This window comes from Triplophysa dalaica, chromosome 15, assembly GCF_015846415.1.
Source record: "Triplophysa dalaica isolate WHDGS20190420 chromosome 15, ASM1584641v1, whole genome shotgun sequence".
NCBI classification, from domain to species: Eukaryota; Metazoa; Chordata; class Actinopteri; order Cypriniformes; family Nemacheilidae; genus Triplophysa; species Triplophysa dalaica.
Window position 1 is genome coordinate 9,683,000 of NC_079556.1, and position 21,493 is coordinate 9,704,492.

Consider the following 21,493-nt stretch of genomic DNA (forward strand, 5'->3'; position numbering starts at 1 on the left):
AAGATTTAAGGCAACGAAAAACAAATTTTATGTGTCAAAACCTTAAACAAGTATGTGTCAGTATTATCTTTAATACAATTATGTTGAAAATGAACCAAACAGGCAGAGACACTTATATGTAAACATTTTATTTTTGGAAGTTTGTCATGACTAAGCATGGAGGAACGGCTGGCGAGATTAAGTGATGGTGAATATACGAGTTGTCGTTTACCTGCATATCACCTGCGCATCACACAGGCGTAGCAATACATTTCCAGTGTTCCACATTTATCACTTTTATTCCATTTACAGTAAGTGCAAATAAAACGGAAATTAAACATAACGGGGAAAAATGAAAAAAACTTGTTTGCACTGTATATGGCCTTGTCAATCCCTATGTGCATTAAATTCATTACAGTGGTGTCACCATCTCAAAAGAAAGATTTACAATCACTTCACAAAGTTGATGAAAAGGAGAAAATTAAACATAATACATCGCACATTTATAGTTATCCATAGACAACTCATCAAATTATCTTTACTTATATGGATGTTTATAATAAATGCTTGTCCAGCATGAAGTTACATTATTTCATTACAGACTAAGATAGATTCTATCAACAAAGTAAGAAATATTTTTCTTTTTTAAGAGTTAGAAGTCGAACCGTTCTTTTATATGACCTCACATTTATGCAACACATCACTACAGTGTAAATAGAGGTAAATCAGAGACCATGCTCTCTATATGACTGAAGTTAAGCCTTACAGATTTGTGCCCAATGCTACCATGATTTTACTCTTGTCAAGAGTATTTACAAACATATCTGAATCTCTTACCATTCTAACCTAAAGCCAATTTAAGTCTAGTTCCCTTTCTAAAATCAGAGATTTAAAAAAGACCCTGCCCTTTTCAAATGCCCAGTTGTAAGTTAGTTTGAACAATATACATTTGATGATTAGTTTGAACAACATTGTGACTCATATTATCCTATACCTACTGTATAATGATTTGGTTCGTCGACTAATAAACAATTCAGATAGCGTGGCCCTCCAAAGACCTTACAACGGATTCACATTAAACATTTCCTTACATAGCGAGCAAAGTGCATTAGTATATAAACCAAGCCTAAAATAAATATGAATTACAACAAAAAATCTGAACTGTGCACGTGGAAATTTAAACATGGATAAAACAAATGTTCCGCTCAGTAAACCGGTTAAGGAAAAGTGAATAAAGTGCATACAAAAATTCACAGAACGATGATTTTGAGGGGTTATGACACTATTTGTGGCATCTAAATCACCTCCCACTCTTCCTCAAGCTCCTCTCCACTAAGGGAGCCCGTGTTGCCAAGATTTTTGCTCCTATTGTTTTGCAGAGTCTTGGTAAGTCGCTGATTGAGAGCACCAGCGGGAGTCACCGCCCACAGTTCATCCGAAGGAGTCACTGCAACAGAGAGGTTTGTCCGTTAGTGTTCCGTTCATTATCGGTGGAGGACATTTGAAAAAAAATATATATTGAAATTAATCTAAAATGTTAACCTGCAAGCCAGTTGACCAATCCTGGGATCTTCTTCCAGTAGTCACCTGCTGGGTTTCTCTCTGTGATGCCGTACCGGCGAGCCACTTCGCCATTGGGCAGGCGCACCCAGGCGGTCCTCAAGCTCAGAACCAGCTGATTAGCCTGAAGTCCTACAATTTGGAAAAAGTTTCACTCACACACTTAAAACTCATTATTTGGGGTTGTAAACTACAATGAGATTGGGTAATGAAGATGTACCGGGAATGTGTTCCCAGGCGGTCCCGACAGGCATCTCTTCTGTGATGCCGACGCGCACATGCACGTTACCTCTGTTGTCCAGCGCCCACAGCATGCGGTCATTTTGACTGGTCTGAATTCTGACTAGATGAAGTCCAGCAGGCTGTCCAAAAAAACAGAGAGAACATGTTCCTGTAGCTCAACTGGTAGAGCGTAATGTTCACTATGCGAAGGTCAGGGGTTCAATCCCAGGGAACCGTTAAATGTGTACCTTGACTTACAATGTAAGTCACTTTGGATCACATGTAAACATGAAAATTATACCCAAGTAGCAACAATTTTATTATCCAACACTGTATTTAAACCAAATTAAAGTGGGAAAATATTACTAAATATAGATTTTATTTTTAGGATGCTCATAACAATTAAAATAGTTGAACGTTTTTAATTAAGATGTAGCACATTTGACCGATTTGCAGAAAATCGAATATGAAACTTGGCACTAACATTAAATATCATACAAGTAGAAGCAGGTAAGCATCCATAAACCAAGAACATCACAGAGCTAGATACACAGTCAAATAAAGCAAGTCTTTTTACCTGCTCGGGAGGTTCAATGCAGATCCAGGCAGGGAGCATCATGCTAGGGTTCAGAGGTTGAGTTCCAACCCGAAAATACACCATACCGTTTGCATCACACGCCCATACATTCTGACTACCACAGGACATACTGAGAAACCTCACCTGCCCTGTGGGTGAGCAATGAAGGACAGATAGAAACAGACAAACAGAAATAAAACAAAATCATTTTGAGGTTTGAATGTTGTTTAAATGTTGAAACTGCTATTGATTTTTAAGGAATAGTTCGCCCATAATTGTACAATTTGTCATGATTTATTCAACCTCATGTCATTTAAAACCTGTATATGACTCTTTTTTTATGTGGAACACAGAAGAATGGATATTTTGAGAAATTGGTTTTGTGTACATGCAATGGAAGTCAATTGGATCAATGTTGTTTATTTACCAACGTTATTTGAAATATCTTTCAAACGATCTCCAAATCCAGCGTTATATCCACCGTTTATATAACACCCATCAATGAAATGCCGTGAACAAACAGACACAACTTCTCTCACTATCGCAAGAGTAACGAGATACAGCTGCAGGCCCACAATGCAGCCAATCTTGATAAGCAGGTCTTCCTATCGTAAATAGGTTGGCGCGTGGGCGGGGTATTTCTTTCGCTTTGCCGTGGGCGTGCTTTTCCATGAGAATTGCCCAATAAAAGGAATAGAGTCCCTGTTACCAGACTTATAAAAAACTTTCCGAAACAAGTTGGAGTGCTGGTGAGTGTCTAAAGCGCAGAAATTCTACGTCGTACGTTCGACTTGGTTTTAAACAAGTTGACTATGATAAGCATGAAGAGCTGGCACGTCTAACATTGTAAAGAAGTTCAAATTGATGAAATAGCATGTTACCCCATTTTTAACCTCCTGATCCATACTGTACATCACATGTAGCTGCTATTTCACAAATGTTCATGACAAGGACACCAGTGGCCATTTTTAAACTAAAACCTTGTCTAGTAAACAATGTTGGGGAGTAGCCTAAAAGCAGTGGAACCGTGAGGTGGGTTTGTCCTGTATGGAGTGATATGAAGTCTGTATGGTGTGATATGATAGTGTAACCTTGACATGACTCTTACGCGTAACAGAACGTTATGACGACTTTGTGTTAAGAACTCAGATAGCAAATCTTAACAAAACATGTGATATGACATCATGGCACACATTCAGGCTTTCTGTTCATCACACTTCAAGCAAAACTTGCCACAAAAATGTTTTTGCAATATATCTATTTCAAACTGAACAGGCTCTATAACAGTTGATTAAATCTTTAAACTAACGCATAATTGAGACATTCATTAAAATCAATTTTATCTTCTGTGATGCTCCACATCTAATACAAGTTCCGTCTGTCTGTTGAGTCAATGAAAGACAGTTTGAGATTGTGATTAACACAATGAATGAATACAATAGATTTCAAATGTCGTCACACCCGTGGCCTTTGGTCGCAAGAGCTCTTCGCACACTGTGCTGATTCATTACCAACAAAACAAGATAAAGCCAAGCTGACGCTTCAATTCTCAGAATGGACTTTTCAAAACCACGATTACTGTTTTTTGTCTGTTGTAACATTTTAAAGTTTTTCCTGAAATGTGTTGGCCGTAAAAAATAATTTCTTGTTCTGGTTTGTCTAAATAAAATATATTTAAAGGGACCGTTCACCCAAAAATGACAAATCTGTCAACATTTACTTGCCCTCTTGTCATATTAAACCTGCATGACTTGCCTTTTCTGCAGATCACAAAAGAAGATTTTTGATGAATGTTGGTACCCATTCACTTCTATTATATGGACAAAAAAAAGTCCTTTTGTGTTCTTAAGAAGAAAGAAAGTCATACAGGTTTGAAATGACAAGAGGATTAGTAAATAATGACAGAATTGTACTTTATGGGTGAACCATCTCTTACATTTTTTGTGGTCTTCACAGCTAAATAAATATATACAAAATGCATCACATGAAATGCAATATTTATCTATATATTCATATGTGGTTTAAAATTAGTAAAACAATTGAGATTAATAGGTTTTCTAAAATCAGCCTAAGTATTTTATTTAATATAAAGTATTGCAAAATAAGCATTATTATCTCAAGCCTTTTGGCTCAATCTTATAGAGAATTACATTTAATACACTATAAAATAAAAATCAGCAGTTTTGGACATGATGTCCCTTCGCATACATACCAGATTTTCAATTGACATACTGAACAAACAGATAAGATCAGAATCAGTTTTTTTTTATCTGTCCAGGCACAGACTAGACCTTATAGACTATAGTTTAACCTCTGATAACCTATCTAAGGCTATCCATATCTAAATGCATAGAAAACATCATGTGCTAACTCTAAAAATGATCGTATATCCAGGGCTAGACCCAGACTCATCTTTCACAACCCGAGACGGGATGGTCTACAGCTGTTACCATCACACAGCTCTGCCTATTTGCGTCTGCATCCTGTTACAGCACAAACACAACATGCACGTACACAAAAGACACACTTAATAAACAAAAGCCTCATCCTGTTGATTTTACAATATGTCAGACGTAACCGGATTAGATTTCCCTGCATTGTGATTTCACAATTGAGGGGATTGTTTGGTCCCCTTTGGAATAATATAATGCCTTGCTTTTAAATGTGTTTTTCATCGCATTGGTTAACCCAAAAATAAAAGTTCTGTCATCAATTACTCCCCTCAGGTTGTTTCAAGCCTATATACATTTCTTTGTTCTGTTAAACACAAATAAACATATTTGTAAGAATATCAGCAATTTTCAGTTCTGTGACATCATCCACTACCATTGTAGGAATCAAAAAATATTGTATATCATGTAGTTCTGTTGAACACAGAGTGAGATATTTTGAAGAATTTATCAACACAAACAGTTCTGGGGCACCTTTAACTACCATTCAATTTTTCCTACTATGGCAGTCAATGATGTCACAGAATTGAAAAATGGCTAACATTCTTTCAAATATCTGTCTCTGTTTTCATCAGAATTATAATAATAATAATTTATACAGGTATGAAATGACATGAAGGTGAGCAAATGATGACATCATTTTCATTTTTCGGTTAACAATCACTGTCAGCCAAATCATTACAGGATTCAATAGTAAAAAACAGCCCCGAGCTGTTGTTACAGAACACGTTATGTAAGAACCACCTGCTTAAATTAAAAATATGAACAGCACCCTTAGCAACAGCCGGTTTTGATACATGAAACCGTCGCTTGCGTTTTACCCCGCTGGAAGCTCAACGATGCCCAGAGGGAGATATTAGGAGGGGATTAAAATTGCTGTTGCACCTTAAAGCTCTTAAAGCAACACTAGGGAGTTTCTTGATCTTAAAATATTCTCTCTAAAAAAATGTTAGTGGTAGGACAACTCTTAACTGGACTAATCTTGCTGCCGCTGCTACCTAAGCAGCCCTTATTCGGCTGAAATCACACTTGTAACTTTGGTGGGCAGGGAGGTACAAAGGCCCCGCCAATCACCTGCTTTATGGCATATGTCACCTTTTACTCGTAGCATGGGTGAAGTTAGCCAACAGCTAACAATAAGAGGAAATTTTCTAGTTCAACGCAAAGCTCCAAACCATCACAACGGCAGAGCCAGGAAAAAAACTAAGAGGAAAAGAGTGAGAATGATCGGACAAGACCATGAACACTTATCAATATCTGACGGACTTACACTCAGTGGCTCGAGCTGCCAGAGGCAACATGTTGCAAAACGGATGGAGACCTAGCCTTCCTGCTACTGGATTTGAAAGTCTTATATGTAAATTTTTTGTTACTGTCCTGTACTTTTGAGCTTATTAGTTATTAGGCTCTCTCAGGTTGTTCATTGGCGCACAAACGTTACTGGATCACAATTTGTAAACGAAACGTAGACTTGAGGTAAGGTATTGTTGCCTGGTCTCAATAGCTTACGTTTTTTACAAATTTAGTGTTATAATTGTAAATGATGACTTCCATACCATAATAAATGTATTATGGTCAAAAGTGGCTGACTCCTTAGTTCATGCACTTAGACTTATGTTATCGGTGTCTAACGTTACTATGCTAGGCACTATTCCCATAGTGAGCTGAGTGTACGTTAGTGATTGCACCTATTACGCAAAGCACAAGGCCTGGTCGCAAGTGTTTTTCCGAAAATTTAACTACAGAAATATGATTTTTGTCTATTACTAAACATATTCACGCCCATGCGTTGTGTTTATAGTGACTGCAAATGTGCCATGTAGTTAACTTTAGCATGTTAGCTCCTATGTAGCTAGTACGCTATGCGCTAACGGCTAACAACCAGCTGCTACCTCACAATGTAGTTTGAGCTAATAGTATAGCCCAGTAGTATACCCCGCAGGGGCCAAAAAAGTGCTTTAGTACATGCACAGTTTATGAAGTGACATGATGTATCAGTGGTTTCTGCTTAGTCAACAAATTCACATGTATTGCTTCCCAAGGGGGAAGCTTATAGTGCGACAGTGTTTATGACACTGATAACAGACAACTGCCCTTATCAACCATATGGGGGAACCATAAAGAAAAGTAGAGCTTTGGTAGGAGTGGGGTGGTCGTTCGTGAAATATGACAGAAGGAGGTTAGCGGTGGGCCGCGTGAATGGGCAGTGGATGTGGAAATCTGAACGGGGCAAACAGGAGAGGGCTCTCAGTGAGATATGTTTGACATGCGTCATTCCAGCACACATGACCAGTGCAAAGGGCACTTGAGACCCTGGAACGCTGGAGGATACTTTTTTAAATTAGGTGTCAAACATGTCATCTGAAGGACGACTGATTGATGTATTGTTTGTGAGCACACACAGGACATTGCAGTGTCTGAATTTTTCTATTTTGGAAGAAAATTGTATTCCAAAAATGTAAGAAAAAGGTAACACTTTTCAATTGTGATTGTATTTGTTTACATTTGTTAATGCATTGGTCAAGCATGAACTAACAATGAGCAGTATAGTTTTCGTGTATTAATCTTTGTTAATGTTAATACAGTTGTTCATGTTGATTCTCTGGTTCTCTGTGCTTTAACCAACGTTAACAGACACAACTTATGATTTTGACACTGTTTTGCAAAAGCTGGAAAGAAAAGTTGACAAAATATGTCATGATTCCGCTATCATGTCATGTTTATTCTTGTTCTTGGAGCGAAATCATGGCATAGCCTTAGGGTTTTGTGTAAGAAAGTCATGGCTTGGTGTATATATTGACGTGTCATGCTCTTTGTCGTTTCTCGTCAGTGTTTCCCGCCATCTCGTTTCCTTGTTAACCTTCCCATTAGTGCTTGATCCCCAGCACCTGTTCCTTGTTAATTATCCTGTGTTTGTTCCCCTTTAAAACATCCTCGTGTTCATTGTACGCTGTACCTCGTACCTCGTCTATGTCTTGTACCTGGTTCATGTTAGACAGCCCTGAGTCCTAGTCTTTGTTAGTTTATTGTTTTATTGTTGAGTGTTGTTTATTTCCTGGTTAATCTTGTCTAGTCACCCTTCCCCAGTTCGTTAAGATTGTTTTACCCCATCGTAGGCTTTTGTTTTGTTCCTGTTTATTATTTGTTTAAATAAATCTGTTTATCCCCTTCATCAACGCTGCTGCCTGCAATTGGGTTCTTTCCTTGCGATCCATGACAGAAATAATGCTATGGAACTTCATTATTAGTTTACAATTAACTAATGCATTACGTAAATAAGAAAATTGTCATAAAATATGAGAAGCGCATTCTATATGATCCACATTATATATTATCAATATACTGCACGATTAATAAAAATTATTTAACTATAAAGTCTAAAAGTGAATTTTTCATCTTGATCACTCTCTTGTCATTTCAAACCTAGATGACTTCTAGAAGACAAATGAAGATATTTTGAAGAATATTGGTAATCGAAAACTGTTGGTCCCCTTTCACTTATATTGTATAAACCACAAGTTTTCTGTTACCAACTTCCTTCAAAATATCTTCTTTTGTGTTCTGCAGAAGAAAGAAGGTCATACAGGTTTGAAATTACAAGACGTTTCATTCTGGGCTGAACTATCCCTTTAAGTAATTTTAATACTGAATAATTGTAAAAAAAACGTGTTAAGTATTTACACAATATAAGAATATAAACATATACTTAATTTTTTATTTGATTTTCATGTCGTCAAACCATGTTTTCATAAAATTTCCCCAATCACTCTTATCAACATTAAGAATTGAATTTGATGTTACATTGCACAATTGATGTCACACTGCTGTGCACACTGCAAAGTCTAAATTTAGCCGGCATATGATTCACAGATAATACCATTATCTAAGGAATTAAAATAGTCTCACCAAGCTGGCTGAGGTCCAGTAACGTCCAGTGCATTCCAGTGGGACAACTGGATGATAAAGTGCGGATGTGGACGCGACCGTAGTGATCTAATCCCCAGAGAGCATCATGACAGGCAGAGAGCTGAATCATCTCAACGTCTGGGGGAAACTGGATGGTGAAGGGCCGCATCTGGAAGTCTTGATCCCAGATGCAAAACAGGTCTTTCCTGCTCTGACCAATCCAAAGGAAACTTCCTGTGGAGACACCAGAGAGAAAAATCACACATTGAATGTCAGAAAGTCACATTTGTGGTGTTAACGCTAGTTTGATTCATGCCGCTAAAATGTTGTTGCCTGTGAGTAATGCACAAAGGATGATGGGATATCTACATACCCTCTTTGCCTTGAACAGCAGAAGAAAACGCAAAGGCCCATTTTGTGGCTGAAGCTGTTCCTCTGGGTACAACACCTCTCCAAAACGTCCCTGCATGAAGATGAACGTAAAATAAATCTGGCTGAAAGACTCTAATTGTCAATGCAAATGCATGCTTTGTAGAGTCATACCGATGAGGCTGCCCTTAGCAACGTGAAACTCGTTGCGTCCAGAGGCGATCCAGATGCCGCTGCTGTTGACGCTGATGAGGCTGGGCTGGCACTGGGAGTGCTGGGAGAGGAAGGCCACGCGCAGACGCTCGGCGACCCGCTCCACCGGAGCTCTGGTGGCCGTGGCGACGGTCTGTGTGGCCTGGATCAGAGTCTGGAATAGGCTGCCCTGATCAAAAACCACGTAGTCTGTGATGCTCACCTATTTCGAGAAAAATAAATAATAAACAGGAAACACGAGACAGGTGTGTTTTACAGCATATTAAGATTAAGTTAATTCATATAAACGGTATAGTACTGCATCTATGGATGTCAGGGGGGTCATTATTTATGCAAAAATTTAATTATGTTATATGTTATTACGTATGTTATATTTAGGACTGTTAAATGATTAATCCTGATTAATCGCATGCAGAATAAAAGTTTGTGTTTACATATTATGTCTGTGTACTGTGCATATTAATGTTGTATTTATTAAAACATACACATACTGTATATGCACATATTTAAGAAAAATAAAATATATGACAATTAATAAACATTTATACATCGTTCAAATTATAAATAAATATATGTTTATATTTCTTAAATGTGTATAGATGTATGTGTATGTGTTTATAAATACAAAATTAATATGCACAGTACACAGACATATATTATGTAAACACAAACTTTTATTCTTGATGCGATTAATCTCAATTAATCATTTGTCCTACAATTATTAATTTTATTTATTAATTAGTTACACCAGGACAGATATATTCTAATAAATTAGCTGTATGTTATAGCTTGTATAATAAAGCAGTGAACTTTTGCTTTCTTTTAGTAACGCAAGGCATTTGGCACTCGTGCACTCATTCAGACCTGCAATTTAAAATTTGTCTTAAAGTTTTTGACCCATCCTTGTGTTAATGTTTGGTTTCAGAGGCTTAATATGGCTCGAGTTATTCAGCTAAGAATGCTTTCTTGTCATTAAGTGTGTGTTACCAATTGGATTATAAAGGCCTCTAAAATCGTCAAATTTATTATGTGCTGCTATTTATATTCCTTCTTGGCAGTGGGGGTTCTAGACTACTGTAACTGGGGGACCAGGCAGGGGCCACTTATGCTTTTAGGGGGCACAGTAACATGTGTCATGATCAAACTAACATGTGTCAGTCATTTTTTACTGGCATGTATTACCGTTTTCTCCAAAAGTTAACTAATAAGCTAATAAAACAAGTTCAGCGCAAATTAAAGTTGCATTTTCATTTATTTCACAACACATTGTATTTAGTCAAAATAAAAATGACTACAATGATAACATTTAGGCACTTTTTTGCATCTTAAATTTACATACATGTATGTAAAACTACCCACAAACATGATATCCAAAAATTAACTCAAGCAGTCATCTAAATATAAGTCACATTATCATTTATTTCCTTTACATGAATTTCCAATTTTTCACGTGCGATATATGTGGTTTTGGCACACTTTCATGTGAATACCATGTTAACTAAATACTAATGTAAAAACTCGTGTTTTTAACATGGAATTTCAGGATTAAAAAAGTTCTCTGCACAACTAAATCACCTTGCTGATGTGTCCTCTTTCCCCGGACTTTCTTCATTCTCTAAACTTTTGTCTATTTCTGACTCTTTCTCAGAAGCATCTTCTTTCTCCAGCCTTGACTGACTATTATCTTTCGTTTTCTTATTAAAAAAGGACATTACGTCCTTAGGATTTTTTCTCTTCATTTTAACTGCAGATGGGAAAATTATGAAAATGTGTAAATGAAAAGAGGACTCTCAAATACACCACAAGTAATATACCGGACAGTATAGAATAAGCTGTATTGATATACTTGAACTGTGCTAATTTGTCTTTGGGAATAACAGACCATTTATTTTAATTATAAGGCAAAAGTGCATTTTATCAAACAGTCACCCCAATAAATGTAAACTACATTTAATCTCATTTCATTAACAAAAAATGTTCTCTGGCACCAGCTGGTTCTTTGTATAGGCACGGGTCACAACTGCTTTATTTGTAGATTTAACATGCGCAACATCTGAAAATATGGGTCAGTATCTAAATATGATGTGTAATGATATGCATTTTCATTATATTTTTACAAAATATTTCCAATACCATTACCAGCGTAATCTCGCTGAAGGTGCACAGACTCGACAATGTTTGCGTTTTGTTTGCGTAAATTTCATTTTGACACACAAGTATCATTACTGCCACTCGCAGTACAAACTGTGCATTGCACGGCTTTGGTAAAAAAATTCAATTTTAGAACCAACCCTGGTTATTAAAACCCGCATTAAGTTGTTTTTAACTTTTTATGGGCTGTCCATGTGCCTTATGGGTTAACAAAGGTATAACAAATAACAAAATCATTGTCTGGCAAAAAGTGCCTAAGTGCCAATACCGGCCCACCATAATTTGACACTCCTTATACAAGTTTATACATACGTACACAGGTGTTAAATATATATACCTGCCACCAGTGTTCATCTTCACCCTGCGGGTTTTTGGCAGTGACCCCCGTTCTGAACCACAAGCTCCCGCTGGTATCCAGTGCCCATGCTGTGTTATTCTCACCCAGAGCAATACAGATGGGCTCCAAACCTTGACTCTCACTGCAGTCACACACATACAAGTATCTATTACATCACATATTTTAAATAGTTTTTCACAAAAAAATCTACATTGTGCACATGAGACATCAACATCAAACAACTTTTAGGAAACTCGTACGTTTGGTAGCCCATACTGTAAATCAATATTCATAAAACAAGCCAATCATGCAGTCATCACTACACCAGCGTCTGTTTTACAATTTTATTCAACAATCAGATTATTACTGCATTCTCTGATGAGATTCACCTGTCAAGAGCGATGACAGACGTACCTGACGGTGTCATACTTCCATTGCTCCCCCTCTGCGCAGTAGCTGCTGAGCCCCTCTCTGTAGAACACGCCCCTCTGTTCGCTTAGTGCCCACACAACACTGCCACGTGCTGCAATCTGCGCCATGGGACACGGGCAGTCCACCTTTACAGAGCGTGCACATGGCCTGTCCGCACTCAGCCCTGAAATCACAGAAACTCCAACATTTGAGAATGAAACTAAAATGATGAAATCTGAAAGCGGTTCTTGACAACTGGTACTGCTTTCACATAACATTTACAGATACTGTAAATTATTCCTGAAAACTTCGGAACAGTAGGTGGAGTTAGTGGACTTGCGATATGAGCTTCATGACCTATGCTGGACTGGTAGAGGTCATAGTAGATATTAATAAGGGTTTAACAGAGCTGTGAGGTAATTGGCACTGCTAGCACAAGGTTGGGTGACCTCACTGATGCTTTTCAGTATTACATAAGAGCTAAAACTGAGCCTAAAGTTGCTTTGGAATAAATACATCTGTGGCAAAACACAGAAACACCTTTAGTGTAAAATCATAAAGTCATTAATCATGAACTCTGATTTTGTCATTGGCTACAAATTAATTTATTCTTTAAATTACACATTGTTGCTATTTAAAACACTAAATAGCAAAGCACTATAGCAAGTACTTACAGCACCATCTAGTGGTAAGAAGTATCAAAACAAAAGCTTTGAGTTCATATTAGTTTTATCCAGGCAAAAAAAATGCAGTTTCCACATCTTGTAGAATATTGTAGATATTATTTAGCCAATTCTAAATATTTATAAATATATATTTTTCTGTAAATATTATTACACCCAGTTCTTTGTTCTTATATACTCTCCCTCATATTATTAAAACCAGTACTAATTTCATAAGTCTCTAAAATCTCTTTTTGAATTCCATGGACTTGAAGGTTGAGTAAAGAGTACAGAAATGTACTTTAATACCCCCTTAAAGGGGAACTCCACCGAAAGATGAAAATTCTGCCATGAATTACTCACCGTCAAGGCTTTCAAGGACAACCGTTCATCTTCACAATGCAAATTAAGATGGTTTTGATGAGGTTCGGGAGCTTTATGACTATCGCCCATGGACAGCAACGTAACTGCTTTGGAAGTCAGTCGCATTTTTACCTATGGGCGGGAGTCATAAAGCTCTCGAACCGAATAATTTAATTTGCATTGTGAAGATGAACGGACGTCCTAGGTTTGTCGAATGACTTGAGGGTGAGTAATTCATAGCGGAATTTTTCTTTTTCGGCAATTTCCCTTTAACAATTGATCATTTTAAGAAGGGAAGTTATTGTAAAGCGAGCACATCACAATATGCTCATTCTCTCAAACCTGTTTGTAGGTAAAGGTCTCCATTGGTGCGAATGATCCATGCTGTATCATCACCAAGTGCCACAAAAGCTGTTTCATCTAGGGCTTTATACCAGTGTCTCTTTCCTTTGATCGTGACCTTCCCACAAGCGTAAGCAGTCATGGTTTTCTGCTCCACTTTCCATAGCAAAGACCCTAGGAAAGCACACCCCATAGATTTTAGTTTTGTACAATTACAGTAAGACAAAACCCTGTTCCAAATTGCGATATGAATGTTAAAATATGTGATCTTATGAATTACGGAATATGGAAAACATGTATTTTAATGTGTAAGGTGATAATTATTATAACTTTTTGGTTCAACTTCATCAGTATTAATTTATTCACCTTTTTTATTGAATTGAAATTATACTTATTCTGGTCTCCATGTCCTTCAAATGTATTGGTGTTTTTTGTCATAAATGCACAGCTAGTTTGCATTTATTTGTTTATTCCACTAAGGTGAATATTCTTGGGTTGAAGGCTCATGCTTTGGTGTTCCTTTTACTGGAATGAGCTTCTCTTCTAAGCTGGCATGAATTTACTAAAAGCTAAATGTTACTAAAAGTCATGTGCAGAAGTTGGTTTTGGTCCATCAAGTCGTGTTTGTTTTATGAGCCCTTGTTTAATTATACAAAAACCTGAGCCAATCTTCTCCTTACCTGACTGAGACAGCGCCACCTGATGGACATTTTCTTCAAACTTCTGCCAGCTCAATCCACCGTTTGGAAGCCCACTGCAGTAAAGACATCCTTTAAAGTCTAGACACCAGATATACCTGTCTGTCACCACAAGACTGAGGATTCCACAGCCAGGTCCACTGTAGCCCATCCAGCTTTCTGCCAACTTTAAATAGAAAGTTAATATGACATCATTGTCTATCACATTTATTATGTATTAATAACTTAAATCTTCTAGCTCTTATGCCTAATGTCTCACTCTTAGGATGTGATTTGGTGAGCTCTCTTACCTGGTCTGCTTTGAGAAGCTGCATCTCTTCATCTTCTTTCTGTTTAGAAGACAAGCCTTGCAGACTCAGAGCGTTGAGTCCATCTCCCAGACTATTGCTGGATGGCACATGGGCATAGATGTCCTCCTCATCACTAGAGGGTGTCGGTTCGGGTTCGGGGGAGTAACCCAGAGGTCTGATTGGATCATAAGATAAGTTCAAGTTAAAATCCCCATGCAAGCTATCTGTAGAACGCCACTGAGAATCCTCCAGCGGGACAACCTCCTTCATATGTTCCTCTATAACGTCCTGTTCATCAGCTGTTTGCATGTACGAGAAGGTGCATTCCAGGAGCATGTCCACATCAGGCGTAGCCACAATTTGGGGCTCGTTTTCTTCAAACACGTTTTCACTATACGCATGGCACTCCATGTCTTGTAGGGGGAGTGATGTAGGACAAACAGGCTGGGTCTCTGCGGTGTGGATATCTGGATCTTTGGGATTTGGTGAGTGTTCTGGTGGGGTCTGAAAGTCATTGGAACAGTGGGTTTCTCCATAAAAGGACCCTTCATGGTCAGGTGAGCTTGTGCTGTGGAGATCTAGGCTGCTGCACAGGAGGCTGGTGCGGTCGGAGGGAGTGTTGAGAACATCGCTGGCTGCACCGTCCTGACTTAACATGCTCTCCGACCAGCTGCTGCACTCATTGACACGGTTCCCGCTCTCTATAGAATCACACAAAAGACAAACATTGATTGAAAAAAGGGATACATACTAGGTTTTACATAGTATTCTAAAAGCATTTTCTAACCATGTCTTCTCCTCTTGCCCTTCTTCTTCAGCTTGATGGCTTTGACCACCAGTTCCTGCTGGAAGTCCTCTTGAGTGATGGTGCTGTATCGGCTGGAGGATAGCTCTGAGGCAGATGCCTCTGTAGCGGTAAACATGCCAGGTGTGCTTTCCCAAGAGGTGATAGAGCTGCTACGGCTGTGGGACTCTATTGTACCCAAGCTGAACCCGTGTTGCTCCTCCACGTCCTCGGTGACCTCTAGAGCCTCGACCCCTTGACTAAACTCCTCCGGCTGCTGCTCCTCCTGTACCTCCTCTGACTCCTCAACCCCCTCACGGGCCTCATCTAAGCTGGGGGTGACTTGAATCTCCTGTTCTGTAATGATGGGCATGGTCCTGATTGGCTGTGCTGTCTCCACAGCACCATTAGGGGGCAGCAGAATAGTGGGCGTAGAAAGAGGGGACATGAAACGGTAGGAATGGTCCAATACTGAGAGAAAAAGTGATCAAGAAAAAAAGAAGGAAGGGTAAGATAAACGTTTCTATAATTCAGATGGAATTAAAAAATGTATATTGTATATCTGACAAAATATCAAAATAAATTTTATTTATTAAAAGGCAATATAGATCGCTGATATTTGAGATGAGGGAAACACATGTCAGAAAAACAAACACACTCTTTATGTTAAAACTTAAGAAATGAATAAAAATGTAAAAACTTTAAAAGTGGAATATAATGGAAATCAATATACTCAAAATTCTGTAGACTTACTTATTTCACTAGAATTCTTTTAAAATGCTCCCTACTTGGAAAATACATGTCATTTTATATAGTTAAGAGATAGTTCACCCAAAATGAAAATTATGTTATCATATGCTGACCTGCTTGTCATTTTAAACCTGTATGGCTTTCTTTCTTCCGCAGAATACGAAAGAAGATATTTTGAAGAATGTTGGTAACTGAACAATGGCGGTACCCATTGACTTGCATTGGTTTTGTGTCCATACAATAGAAGTGAATGGGTACCACCGTTGTTTGGTTACCAACATTCGTCAAAACATATTCTTTTGTTTTCTACAGAAGAAAATAAGTCATACAGGTTTGAAATGATGAGAGAATGATGACATTATTTTCATTTTTGGATGAAATCTCCCTATCAACTGCAAAACAAATTGTTTCAAAATGCAACAAATAAAGTTTAAAACTTTAAAATCAATAGAAGTTCAAATATTTTCACAATTAAAAATGTTATATTATTTAAATGAAATGAAATGTAATATTTTGACAAAATGTAATGTTTTTCCATCTTAACCATTTGCTGTTCAGTGAAGCCATTTAGTTTTTTCCTCAGGTTAAGCTTAATAAACATAACAAAAATGCCAAGTTGAATCCCACAACGGTCTAGCCTTGGTCATAGACAATGAAATTGATATATTTTCAAGTGTATCCTGGAAGTCATAAGGCTGCTGCATATATGACAGCAATCTTGTATTTCCTCATAAATGTAAAGTTTTTAAAACGGATAGAAAAGGAAAAAAGAGAAAAATATAGAGAGATATACACGAACAATACTTCAATACTAAATTATTACAGAGCAATGGGGAAAAATATGCTTTCTTATACAGTATTCCTTAAAGAGTACATATTATGAGATCATGTCAATTACATTTCATGCAGTGTGTAATGTTGCTGTTTTTGAATGTAAGCAGTCTGCCAAGTTGTAAAGCTGAATGAATAACAAAGTTATTGGCTTGGAAAAAAGGGAGTCGATTCTGAATCACGCAAACGAGTCGTGCCATAGTCCGATTCGTGAACCGCCGCAGATTTACGTCACAAAATAGTCCCCGCCTTCGTTTTAATAGGACTGCCCGCGAAACACTGTAGCTCGTGAGCGTTAGACTAATCATAGCAGACTAGACCATCTGACCAATCAGATCAGAGTAGGCTGGCGGAAAGGAAGGGATTAGACGGATGATTCGCCAAACTAATCATCTAAGAGCCAGTCATGGATAACTGCCTATTATAACAAACTAATAGTGTTTTTACACCTTGTATGTACTTAAACTTGTTGTTGGACACTACCTAAACCAAAATAGGATATTAAAATCAAGGAATATTTACTCTTTAATACACCAAAACCGCTGATGGAGCAGAATGCATAACTAAACTGCCATTATGATATCAGTTCTGCAACTCACAGTTGGAAACCAATCCCTCGGGGCTATTTGAGATCCTTAAAATATCCCGGTCGCCTTTCAGAATGAAGATTTCATTCTCCGTGCATGACACAGACACGATATCCCCACTGCTTTCCAAACCGCCAATAATAACCTTTGAATGAGAAACAATAGCTTAAATTACCTTGTCATTGACAACTTTCAGATCATATATCAATGCTGCTGCTAACTGCACGAAATCACTCAAATCTACTGTTGACTTACTGAACGTATTTTAAACACAGAATCTATCGCCCTAGATCAAAAGTGTGCATTTATACCTGGTTGGTACAGTCCACAACATAAACGCTGTATTCATTCCAGCTGAGGACCCAGCCCTCCTTCAGGAAACAGCTGACCAATCCCAGCTGTCTTTCTGAAGGCCGGTAACCTCCGGTAGAACCCGAACGTGGGAACAGCTCAAACTGAGGGACCTCCTGATTAAAAAGGGGCTTCAGGACGTGGGTTTCCCCCACACGCCCTCGCACATCTGTCCTCCACAGACGCAACCCTGGCCTGGCTGCATAGACCACTAGATCGCTCTGCTTGCAGAGAGCTGGCTGGAAGCAGGCACCAAACTTGCCATTACTTTAAAAAGACAAATATCAACAGAAGTGGAATGAGAAACTGTAGAACTCCGAAAATCTATTTAGTCGAACAGGGATTTAGGGGCCAGTACCATTTTCGTGGTTTAGTGCCCAGCTGCTGATGCGACTGTTCTTGCGTGTAAAAGAGCATCGAGCGCTGGTAGGATGAAACCAGAAGTACTTTTTGACTGTACTCCAACTGAACTATTGCTGAGGACTCCTCGATGAGAATCACAGGGTTACACACTCCCTACACGAAACACATAAACTTGTTAGACAGAAAAAAGGAATAGCCTTTTATTGTTATCTTTATCTCTTAGTAATAGCTTACCTGGTCCAGGTCCACAGCAGAGTAGACCACCTTTCCCTTATCATCCCCAGAGAAGAGCTTCATGCCATTAGCACTCCATGATAGGGCTGTAATTGTGCTTTTGTGCAAACCCACTACATCAAACCTTCTCAGCTGTGACAAGACAATACGACAGTGTGATATGCTCTGTTTCCCAGAATACTTCTTTTATCAGATTGGTCAGACATATGCATTGTATAGGTTTTTCATTTTGTGAAGAAAAAACAGACGGACACCTATATAAAGAATATTAACGTTACAGCACATATAAAAGGAACAGTTCACCCAAAATTTTAATTCTGAACCAAGCATTTCTTGGCCACCATGACTATGGTAGTCAATGATGGCAAAGAACTGTTTGGTGCAAGCATTCCTCTTAATGTCTTTCTCTGAGTTCATCAGAACAATGACATTTATACAGATTTGGAACAACTTGAGGGTGAGTAAATGAAGAGAGAATTTTTATTTTGGAGTGAACTGTCCATTTAACAACTGTTTTTGCAATGAGACATGAAATGTAAATTAAACATGATTGTAGATTACAAATAATATTAAGCCAAACAACTTTGAAGTTGCATACCATATAATTGCCTCTTTTCTTCACTTTTCTAAGTCACTGGATAATAATGTCTGCTTAATGCCTATATGTAAATCCTATATAGAGACATACAGTACCTGTTTATTTCTGCCAGGCAATGGTGACACAAGCTGATAGAAAGCAACTCGGCCTGATGCCGTCCCAACAGCCACAAGATCATCAAAACAACTCAGTAACTTCACAGCAGTAATGGCTTCACATTTTCCCTTGTGAAACAAATTATAACAGACTTATTGCAGAGAGACATTTCTAAACAAAACAGATCACCTGTAAGTGGAGCATTTTATCTTACCTCTAAATTGTATTTATTCATCTGGTTCACTGTTCTGCAGTACAGATACAGCATTCCAATGCTGCTGCCAATAGCTATATAATCTGCGTTGCTGTCCAGAGCTGTCAAGTAAACCATCACTGATCTGAAGCCTTTCTGGACTTTAGCAGGAATGGCATTGAGTAGGTAGTAGAGAGGACAGAATTCCCTCAAGGGCAGCGGTGCTGGATGAGTAGCCATGGTCACCTTATGGATTTGTGTCCCACTAAAGGAAATCTAAGAAAATAATTTCAAATACAGAAATCTTATAAAATGTATGCATTGTTGATCAAAATCAGCTTTTTATTTAGTAAAGTGTGTAGCCAGCGAGCTGACTCCTTCTGATGGAGGGCGTGGCCAGGTACATTGTTCGAGGGTATATAATGTACCTGGCCACGCCCTCCAGCAGAAGTAGTCAGCTGGCCGGCTAACGTTACACGTTAAGAACCCAAAATACAGTGTTAAACTTATCTCTCTTACTTCTGTAGTAATCTTACAGACATATTTAAACAGTGCAGACAGCAAAAAACACAACCGATGAATTAACCAGTGAACACAACCACAAGCATATTAAACACGCCTTAAATACGCAACACAACACAGTACCCTTCCTCGTATAAGATCCGTCTTAAAGAGTGTTGACTTTGCTCAATATGTTTATGTATGACTGGATGCCAAGCTTTAATTTCATTTTTTCACTTGTGGCCTTTGCACATGTAAGTTACAGAATAACAATGAGGATATGTTTCCCAATCGACGTGCCTTTTTGAAACAAGACGGTGACATTACTCTTAACTTTTAGTTATAACGTAAAATCTGCTTTAACAACAAAGACCATTGGCACAGCATAACACAAGTCGTGTACAATATGGATGGATAGGTAGCGAGCTTTCTTTACGCATTAAACTATTATACTCGATTTTGCTAACTTTACGAAACTTACCCCCGGGAAGGTTCACATTAATTCTGACGAGGAAAGGTTTAATAGTTTGGATGAGGGCGATCTGTTGACATTTCTGCTGCTCTGACAGTTAGCTCTTGTTGACAGTAGTGTATTTCTTCTGTTTGCGTTGGGACAGACGCGTGACGACAGCGACACCTAGTGCATGGGAAGTGAAAGGCGGAAAACTGAAGTACTGTAGGGGCTAAATGAAGTGTGCCAAAAACCCTCTTTTCTTTCACTATTATTTTCATTAATGAATTCCTGCTGAAAAGGTAAATCTAGGACATTTGAGGTTACACGCATTTTTTTACTATTCTACTGCTGTGGGGGTTCAAAAACACATTGTTAAGGTGTGTAAACACATTTTATTTAAATATATAAGCAAAACTATTTTATAGAAGTAAATATATTTAAAACAATGATTTAAAAATAAATCTTACTTTTGCTGTCTTGGCAATGCGTTGCTTTTTGCAGATACAAGAATTAAACCAATTAAATGAGTATGTTAAAAGTAGAATGAAGTAAAATAAGGACAGTACCCATAACTTATCTTATCTATACCATCAATTATAAATCTGACTTTTCTCTTACAATCCCATTTTTTCTGAATTCTATGGCATAACAAATACAGTCACAGACTTATACAAGAAAATTTGTCAAAGCCTCACTGACAAAGGTTGTAAGCACGAAAGCTGAGATGCCACACAATTACACTATATTTAATTAGATTTAATATCATATTTCCACTCCATCCAGGGTGTATCCTGCCTTGATGCCCGATGACTCCTGAGATAGGCGCAGGCTCCCCGTGACCCGAGGTAGTTCGGATAAGCGGTAGAAAATGGAATGGAATGGAATATCATATTTCACATTAAGCTGTCATGAAAAAAGATATAGCAAGATCTACAGCAATGGATCTGACACAAACAAAATGGGCATTTACAAAGGCACATTAGCAGTGCCAAAAGGACTGCAGACATTAAGGTTATAACCAGAACATTGCATCCATTACGTAACTGACCCTGATGGTCAAACACAAACATAAAACAATAGAACATTACATGATCATTACTTTTCCAATCAGAATTGAGTTATCTTCTGACTCATGGTAATAAATACATTGTAATGACTCTAAATAACTTTGACTTCTACAGTGAAGTCATAAAGTATATGGTGATACATCCAGCAAAAAAT

General features: G+C 38.0%; 1 protein-coding gene across 1 annotated transcript; it reads right to left on the minus strand.

Moving 5' to 3' along the window:
- Nucleotides 1–107: 107 nt before the first annotated feature.
- Nucleotides 108–20,426, minus strand: tecpr2 (tectonin beta-propeller repeat containing 2). Its single transcript, XM_056767559.1, has 20 exons — nt 20,300–20,426; nt 19,339–19,593; nt 19,124–19,252; nt 18,431–18,562; nt 18,192–18,349; nt 17,794–18,100; nt 17,495–17,627; nt 15,318–15,785; nt 14,531–15,231; nt 14,223–14,406; nt 13,543–13,716; nt 12,179–12,359; nt 11,765–11,906; nt 9,238–9,478; nt 9,068–9,157; nt 8,695–8,928; nt 2,339–2,487; nt 1,760–1,901; nt 1,522–1,671; nt 108–1,426 (listed from the first exon to the last, which is right to left on the minus strand). Exons 2-20 carry the CDS (start codon nt 19,555–19,557, stop codon nt 1,275–1,277), a joined length of 4,086 nt encoding a protein of 1,361 aa, XP_056623537.1. The 5' UTR covers nt 19,558–19,593; nt 20,300–20,426; the 3' UTR covers nt 108–1,274.
- Nucleotides 20,427–21,493: the final 1,067 nt, after the last annotated feature.